Source organism: Carcharhinus amblyrhynchos, chromosome 8, assembly GCF_965287045.1.
Source record: "Carcharhinus amblyrhynchos chromosome 8, sCarAmb.v2.hapA, whole genome shotgun sequence".
NCBI lineage: Eukaryota > Metazoa > Chordata > Chondrichthyes > Carcharhiniformes > Carcharhinidae > Carcharhinus > Carcharhinus amblyrhynchos.
Genome location: NC_137331.1, coordinates 119,789,208 through 119,797,795, shown reverse-complemented (window position 1 = coordinate 119,797,795; position 8,588 = coordinate 119,789,208). Strand labels below are relative to the sequence as shown.

Genomic DNA, 8,588 nt, shown 5'->3' with positions numbered 1-8,588 from the left:
GTCAAAGTGGGACACACACACACCTTGCATCTGCTTTCCCCTAACCAACACTGAATTATCCCATTCCGGAATGGCACCCCAGCCCTTTCTTATTGTAAAGTTTATTTTCCATTTCTGCTGATAAATTATTGTAAAGATTATGTTCGGAGAGTGTGTTTAAACTGGCCGGGAGGAGGGGGTGGGGGGGGTGAGGGGGGTGGTTTCCTTTCCCCCTCCTCCCCCTCCTCCCCGCATCATTGAAAAGTCTACAATGCTGCACAGAAACTGGGATGATGTGATATGAAAACCGCATCCCTCGACCACATTTGTACCTGACTCTCATTCCCTTGCTTTCAAACACTTTTTCCCCGTGAAACGATTCAGGATTGAAAGTCCCACAGCAATGTCAATGGCATGGAGTGGAAGATGTTCCCAATCACTCTTCCCTGCTATGCTGACTCGCTGAATTCAGGCGCTGGGGTTACACAGATAAAGAGAACGGGGTGGGGGGTTGGGGAGGGCAGGGGGGATGATATTCGGGTGCAGTGACAGGGTTGTGATCTCACACGCTTGACATTGGAAACCCCAAGAATTGAGAAAATCACCGTGTCCAGTGTCCCTCGCCCAATCACCCACCTTCTCGGTCTCTCTCTCTCTCTCTCCCTTTCATTCACCCAGTCAATCTGACAACAGTAGGGGGCTGATGAATTAGAAAGAGCGATGAATTGAGGGACCCGTAATTCTCCGGCGGATTGGAGAAGATGGGAAGAGGTATTTTTCTGGAGATAGTTTCTATTCTTGAAAGGCAGGCCGAATATTTTCATTTGGCGAGATGGCCTTCGCCCGCCGGCACCGATCTCCTTAAGCCAGCCAGGCCAGAATGCAAGAAATAGCTTGTTAAAGTATTCCCTCATATTCCAGAACCTTCCCCTCAATGCAGAGCCATAGTCAATTATGGATAATGACTCACTCATTGTAACATTTCTCTAAAACGAAGACATTAACTGTCAATTATTTAAATTATTATGGGTTGGTTATTTCAGGAAGCTGTCTGGAAAAATTATTCTTGCCCTTTTTCAAACTTTATAATTTTAACCTGACCTTTTGTTTTGCGGTGTGTAAACTATGTAGCATAATTCTTAAATAACCCAGGTTTAACAGAAAGGGGGTGCATGGTAACTGTTGACCTGACCTATTAAATACCTTGACAGGGAGGGGGGAGGGGAGAAAATTAAAAGTACCTTAATTGTGTTTAAAGTGCGAAGTCGAGTTTGCATTTGAAAACATTTGATTGAGTGCATGTAAGGCGAACTTGGCGTTTCGCGGCTAGTAACGACAGGAGTGGCGGGGAGAAGTTGTAAAGCTCTTGGGGACCCTGGCAGGTATAGAAAAAAGGGTGGGGGGGGGGGCTGGTGGTGGAATCCCGCAAATCCCACACACCAGCAGGAAGAATGGGAAATTGACGATCCGGAGACTTTAACCCGGTGCAGCCTCAGGGGAGGCGAGGGAAACTGCCGAGATCTCGTTGTAACTATTGAGTGAATCTGCCTCGCAGTTACAGCTGTTTTAGGGATTGCATTACACTACAATACTTCCCACAGAAAACAAAATGACTGAAGTTAAAACACTCTGGAGAGCATGCCTTGCAATGTATTTGCAGTCTGGATGTTTTTAAACTGAAAGCATTTAAATTGGAACTGGTAAGAACAGCTCCGTGTTATTTCCCGTCTGAGTGTAACCGCAGAGTGAGAGAAATCGGTAATAATTTTTTTTTTCAAAATTATCTCCGTGAAACCTCGATGCAAGCTTGTATCTAAACGTGCCATTAATACTGACATTGTAACATCGAATTACATTAAGTAAAACGAGCTAGATTGCAACAGAAAGTACAATTTCACAGCACCGGTTGTGGGCCCTCTTCTGTGAGTGAGCCACTGTAGATGCAGCCACACAAGAGTGCCACTTACTTGTTTCCCACCTAACACTGATAAACCTCAAGGGGAAATAACACACTCACACATCACAATATTAGGGAACAATAAATCACCTTGCTGGTAACTTTGGAATTTATGAAATTTATGACGCCTCATTCAGTCGCGGCTTGATTAAGTTGAGGTGATTTTAGATCACGGTTGTTAAGGCCTCTGGATAAAGTGACTCTTTAGTTGTATGAAGTTCCCCACTCTCTTCGCCCTCTCCCCTCGTGGCTCTGCGATATACAGTCCGTAGAAACATGCCTGACCCAGATTGTCATGTTTTTTGGGTTGGGGGTGAGTTCAAATTAATAAAATTTAAAACACGTTATTTCAAGCCCAAGGTTCAGGAGGTTGGGGATTGCAGTGAAGGAGAAGGAGTGAGTGCGTTTGCGCTGAGTTCAGTATCACGGGAATAGAACGGGCGCGATCGCATTTAGCTGGAGGCACCAGTGTGTGAGGGATTCATTCGCTGGGAATATTGTTAGATTAAAGAAAACACTTCCCAGTTTCGCTCCAATGCTTAGGACGAAACCGCTGACAGTCTCACGCACACACCTCTCCTTAACTTCAGGACAAGACGTTGAGAGAGAAAAAAACAACTCGTCCCCACACAGATGTTGCATTAACCAAGGAGGAAAGAATTGGCGTCAGTCATTACCCTGATGTGGGGGACATCCGTGCAACTGATACCAGCCCAAATATGCACAATAGCAGATTTTCTATGTGAAACATGTTTAGCAGAAAACAATATAGACAAGAGTTTCACCCACGTATATATTTATTATATAAAGTAGAGAGCAGTGTAAGTTACTGTTGATGAGATAGAATGTATTTTTAAAATACAGTCAGGTGAGGCAAATCCAATATTTTGGGATTGGCTCATATTCGAATTTAGCGTTTAAACGAAGTGAACAAACTTTTCTCCACTGCAACTTCTTCGGTTTCACACCATAACGCAATCTGATTCGTAAAGAAATAACCTACTGGCGAATTACCCCCGAATACACAATGTTGAAATTAATTTCATTTAAATGACCGTTTAGGTGTCGGCGAGTTGTCAGATTAAAGTGGGTTTAGAGAGGCCTGTGTAAATACAGTGGGATTAGCATTCCCGAGGAGCTGATTTTATCGACGTGTCGGAATCAATTGGCAATAGGCTTTAATAAATTGGGTTGATAAAAGTTACTAGGCGCTGGCGAATTGATAAGCAGGAGACGAGCTGGGACAGATAGCAGAACCTCTACTCCCTCTCCTCCCCCACCCCCCCTTTCCCCTCTCCCGTCCCCATAGGAGTCAGGATGACTCTGTAAATGGAAAGTTGACATGGGCGATATTATCAGTTCGGTTCTTCCAGGTCACTGCAGAGGAATTCAGGCTAAACTCGAAGTGAACTGCTTGTGTTTAGAAGGGGAAGTTAATGGGGGGGGGGGGGGGGGTGGCAGTGGGGATGGTGCGGGGAGGGGGGGGGGAGAGGCAGATCTAAATCACCATCAGACAGAATGTGATTGGAAAAAGAGACAGAAAAAAAATAAACCCCAAAGGCCATCGATTCTGGTGACGGCCTGTTACATTTGTCTGATAGTATACGGCCAAACCGTGTAACAATATATCCTTTTTCAAAAACAAATGCAGGGTGTTAACTCTGACGCCCTTTCGGAGGACACCAAGTTTTCGGTAATGGAGCTAACTCAGCATCTGGACAGCCAGAATCCCCAAACAGTTAAAAAAAATGTAAAAAAGACTGGGGTTTGCGAAGATTCACAGTGTCAATATTTAAGGCGGGTTGCTGAATCCTGAAACCTAACTCGCCATCTAAACATCGCTCTGGCTTCTGCTTTCAACATTAATCTGTCAAATAATTGCTTCAATCCTCACCTGAATTATTAAGTTTAAGCGCCGCTCAACTTGGCCGAGGTGAATATGCAGTAATACATATTGCTCTTGTTTAAAACAAAACCCTGAAGTGTTTAATATTTAAAATTGTCCCTCGTGTTAATGGAGGGAATTCCCGGATAATATTCCATCAAGCACTTCCAGTGCAGAGCTATTTTTAAAATCTGCTTTTTAAAATACATATGAAATATATTTTAGTTTTCCAAAAGGTTAAATTCTCTCCCTCTCTCTCAAAACAACAGACACACGAGCTTCACTCTCAGTCTAGAAGTGGGGTTGTTAAGTGGCGAAGCGCTGGTGAAGTGGTGCTTTCTTTTCTCCCTTGTCTTCAATTATCTTGATGAATGAGTTGTCGTTGAATAGAGAAAAGTAACCAAGCTCAGTTCAGCACCCCCGTCAGCCCGAGACCGCCACCTCCCACCGCCCGGAGATGTGTCTCCGGGGATGGCATTAATCTCAAACATTCTCTGTCTCTCTCTCACACACACACCGCACGGGGCGGGGGGAGGGTAGCCAGGTGAGAACCCATCAAAGCTGCAACGAAAGAGGTCTGTCTGTGTGTGTGTGAGTGAGGAAGTGTTTTAGTGCCCAACTCGTGTCTTCATTAATATAATGAGGTAGGAGATCCCCCCCCCCCTCACCTCCTCCCACCCGAGATGCTGACGGACAAAGATCTTTTTTATTTGCCTCCCTGCATTTTCGAAATGTCCCATTTTATTTGTGTTCGTAGCGTGTTTATGGACTCTTCGAAACTGCTCGTAAAGTTAAAGTGGCGAGGCCTCAGATCTCTCCAGCATTCAGGGCGGGCCTGTGGGGTTAGCACGGGGACTCGCAAGATATTCAGTTGCCATTCTACAAGTCGGTTACCTTTTGTTTTGGGGCTTCTCCTTTAAGCGAGGCAGCCAATACTTTTGCAGCAAAATACCGCGGATGCTGGCCCTCTGAAATTAGAACAGATATTGCTGGAAATACTCAGCAAGCTTAACAGCATCTGTGGAGAGAGAAACGGGGTTACTATCGAGAAATGCTTGCATTCCCCCGTCTCTCCAGAAAACACTCTTCCAAAGCCAGGGGACTCACATTATAGAATGTGTCGCTTTTTTTTAAAGAAAGGCTGTTCGATAGACATCATTGGTCTCTAAACGATATCTTAGTTTCAAGCATTCAAATACCTTCAGTGCATCAGGACGGAGAGGAATGATAGGTAACTTAGACACCACAATATTGATAAACAATGAAACATCTCTTTGGAATTTCTGGAGTATGTTACACTAATCCAGTCCCGGCTTGTTTAATGTTAAATGGTTTTGAATTACATTTTCTGCTATGATTCTCTCTGGGAGAATAGTTTTGATTATGTCACAGAGATGGGTTGAAAATGAGTATAAATTGGTTTGAAAATTGAGTAGAAAATAGCTTAACTTTGAATTGTAAATAACTAAACATTGGATTGAAAATAACAATACGTTGGAATAAAAATAATTAATGATCCGGGGGTTATAAAGTGTCGATGATTTTAGGACATTCTTTCTGCTGGCTATTAAAAGATTTTAACAACCGATTTCAGTTCTCCAAGCCTAAATCTTCCTTGTTAGAAATGGTTCTGAGGCCTGCCTCCCTCTCCTTCACTGATTACATTCTCTCTCTCTCTGTTCTTCCCAGACCTTGGCGGTGGAATTGTTCAGCAGCTGCCAAGAACCCAGAGTGTTGGTTATTCGAGCGATATGGGAAGCAAGACTCTACCGGCTCCAATCCCTCTGCACCCGCCGCTGCAGCTGACAAACTATTCCTTCCTGCGGGCCGTCAACACGTTCCCATCCGCCGTGGACCACCTGCAGGGTTTGTACGGACTGAGCACTGTTCAGACCATGCACATGAACCAGTGGACGCTGGGTTACCCTCACCTGCACGGCATCGCCAGGTCCACCTTCACCGAGATGGCTGCAGCTCAAAGCTTCGTGGACGGCAGGTTCCCATTCCCCGCCCTGCCCTTCAGCGCTCACGTCTTCCACCCCAAGCAAGGGACGGTGGCCCACGTTATCCCGGCGCTGCAGAAGGACAGGCCCCGCTTTGACTTTGCCAACCTGGCGCTGGCGGCCACCCAAGAGGACCCGCCAAAGCCGGGGGACTTCCCGAAGCTCAGCGGCGGCGGGGTGGGGGGATCCCACGGGGAGATCGGGAAACTGTCCTTGGACAGGAAGCCCTCCAGGGGGAGGCTGCCCTCCAAGACCAAAAAGGAGTTCATCTGCAAGTTCTGTGGCCGGCATTTCACAAAATCCTACAACCTGCTCATTCACGAGAGGACCCACACAGACGAGAGACCCTACACTTGTGACATCTGCCACAAGGCGTTCAGAAGACAAGATCACCTGAGAGACCACAGGTTGGTAGCCAAGCGGGACTTGACTCAAACCACGCACTATCCTGGTAATAAACTCAGTTAATCCTTATTAAATCATTCCCTGGTGTCTGCTATTATTTCTCACACGGGGAACGGTGATGTTATTTCGTACATAGCAATGACATTGCGAGTTTATATCAGGATGTGTGTGTGTGGGAGCTATTACTACTATACAGTAGATTTTGCATGAATGGAGATTTTTTTTAAAAGAGGAACATGTTTTTGTAATTTATCCCCTAATTTACTGCCCACCCCCGTTGTTTTATTTTAAACAAGTCAACCAACGGGATCCTGCACCTCCAAACAAGGGGAAATGAGTGAAATTTTGGCTGGATTTGATAAGTTGGTCACAGATTCAACATCCTGTTGTGTGTGTGTGTGTGTGTGTTTGTTACACCTTACCCACCTCCAGGGTAATTTCTGCACATGGCCCTGAAAGATGTGAGGTGGGGTGAGGGTGTGAAATCAGACCGGGTTTGCTCTTAACACGAAGCAGGTATGACTGAGCCCCTCTCTCCCCGAAGCCGCTCAGTCGCTGGGCTGCGCTGCTCCGACTGACGGGGGCGCTGTCACAGCGCCTGCCGCAGGAACGGCCGGAAAACCCGCGGATCCTTCACCAGCGACAGGACTCAACTGAGCAACAATAACACACAGCCCAGCGTGATCGACACACAGTTTTAACAGGCCACGCCGCATGCTTTACGGAACGCATTACTGAGAATTGCCCACTGCGTTGATTTGCAGATATATTCATTCCAAAGAGAAACCTTTCAAGTGTCAGGAGTGTGGCAAAGGATTCTGTCAGTCCAGGACTTTAGCCGTCCATAAAACGCTACATATGCAGGTAAGGGGCAACAGCAAGTTTCCCTCTCATTTCAGGCTCAACTGCGGCCGGGGCGGGAGGGGGGGGAGGTGGGTGATGGGTTATTTTTGGAAGGGGGGAAGGTGAAGAAGTATAGCGATTTTGCACCGACCTCCACTAACTTACAAAGAAAAATTGACTCACGTTCGGGGGGAAGTATTTGGGAGCCGGGAATTTTCCCGTCCCACCCACCACCGGAATCGTTGCGGGCAAGCGGGGGGCGGACCAAAGATTTTCCGTCTTTGGGGCGAGCGCGGCCGGAAAATCCACAATCTCGCCTTTAATGGCGACCTTCTAATGAACACTTATTACTATTGACTTTTCAAACACCGCCTGGAAAAGTTATGTAGACAACGCACGATTGATTCACGGTTTCAGTGAGACAGGAGGAGGTCACAGTGTAGTTTATTTTTCATTTTATTTTCCTTATTTTTTTTGGGAATTAATCCTTTGCTTGCTTCAAATCTGAACAGGAATCTCCTCACAAATGTCCCACATGCGGAAGAACCTTTAATCAAAGAAGTAATCTGAAAACTCACCTTCTTACCCATACAGACATCAAGCCCTACAATTGTGAACAGTGCGGCAAAGTGTTCCGACGTAACTGTGACCTGCGGCGACACAGCTTAACTCACACACCCCGGGCGGAATATTGAGCGAATCTGGAGCCAAGCCACTCCGCGTTACTTGAATTTGCTGTGAATATTTGTGTAAAATAAAAACAAATAGCCAGAAAAAAAGTACAGACAATATACACATCCATGTAATTCAAACCGTTTTTATACATAGTCCTGTCCAAAAAATCAACGCTTTTTCATGTACAGAAAATGTTTTTTTTATATTGTTCTATTTCCAATCAACTAAATGGGAGAGATTGGAAGCATGTGGATAATGATAATAAAAAAATGCCTTTTATCATTTCACCTTTTGCACTTTGTGTCCCAGTTAGGTTCAATGGACCCGCGACATTTACAAACTAAATAGCACCTGTTCCGAAAGATAAATACGCAACAAAAGAGAGAAATTAAGGAACAATATTGTTCTCAATCAAAACATTCTTGAGGGGCTTGCTGAAATTTATTTTCTACTGGGCTTCTGTCGCCACTGTTAACGGATTTCCCCTCACCCCTGAATGACTTTTTTTTACTGCGTTGGGGATGCATTCTCCTTATTGCTAAACGTACTGAACCCCTTAATCTTTTTTTTTGAGAGAGAGAAGACTGTTACATTTTTGACCCAGTTATCACTGACGGAAAACAAGAGGCCGTTCTCATAACCGCCCACACTCCTGGTTTTAAATTCCCACCCTAAACTCGGCCATCCTCCCAGGGACTGACGGTGCCAGAATCGCTGTGAAACGGCAGAATGGAATTCTGCATTCGCTCTCACGTTCAAGGGCTTGACGGATATTGTAGGAGACTGCGATTTTCTCTCCCTCGGGTTAATGAAGTGAGCTTTTTTTTAAGCTGCTTTTTTT

General features: G+C 45.4%; 1 protein-coding gene across 5 annotated transcripts in view; it reads left to right on the top strand.

Moving 5' to 3' along the window:
• Window positions 1-8,026, top strand: part of osr2 (odd-skipped related transciption factor 2) — a 9,221-nt gene extending 1,195 nt beyond the window's left edge. Inside the window, exons 1-4 of one of the 5 annotated variants that reach the window (XM_080194722.1) lie at window positions 1,336-1,361; window positions 5,511-6,231; window positions 6,994-7,093; window positions 7,585-8,026. In XM_080194722.1, coding sequence (XP_080050848.1) covers window positions 5,573-6,231; window positions 6,994-7,093; window positions 7,585-7,767 — 942 coding nt within the window. In that variant the 5' untranslated portion in view covers window positions 1,336-1,361; window positions 5,511-5,572 and the 3' untranslated portion in view covers window positions 7,768-8,026. Of the gene's footprint in view, window positions 1-1,335; window positions 1,362-3,500; window positions 3,870-3,903; window positions 5,053-5,510; window positions 6,232-6,993; window positions 7,094-7,584 lie in introns of those variants that run through there. The other 4 variants (XM_080194721.1, XM_080194723.1, XM_080194719.1 and 1 more) reach the window with 4 other exon arrangements.
• Window positions 8,027-8,588: the final 562 nt, after the last annotated feature.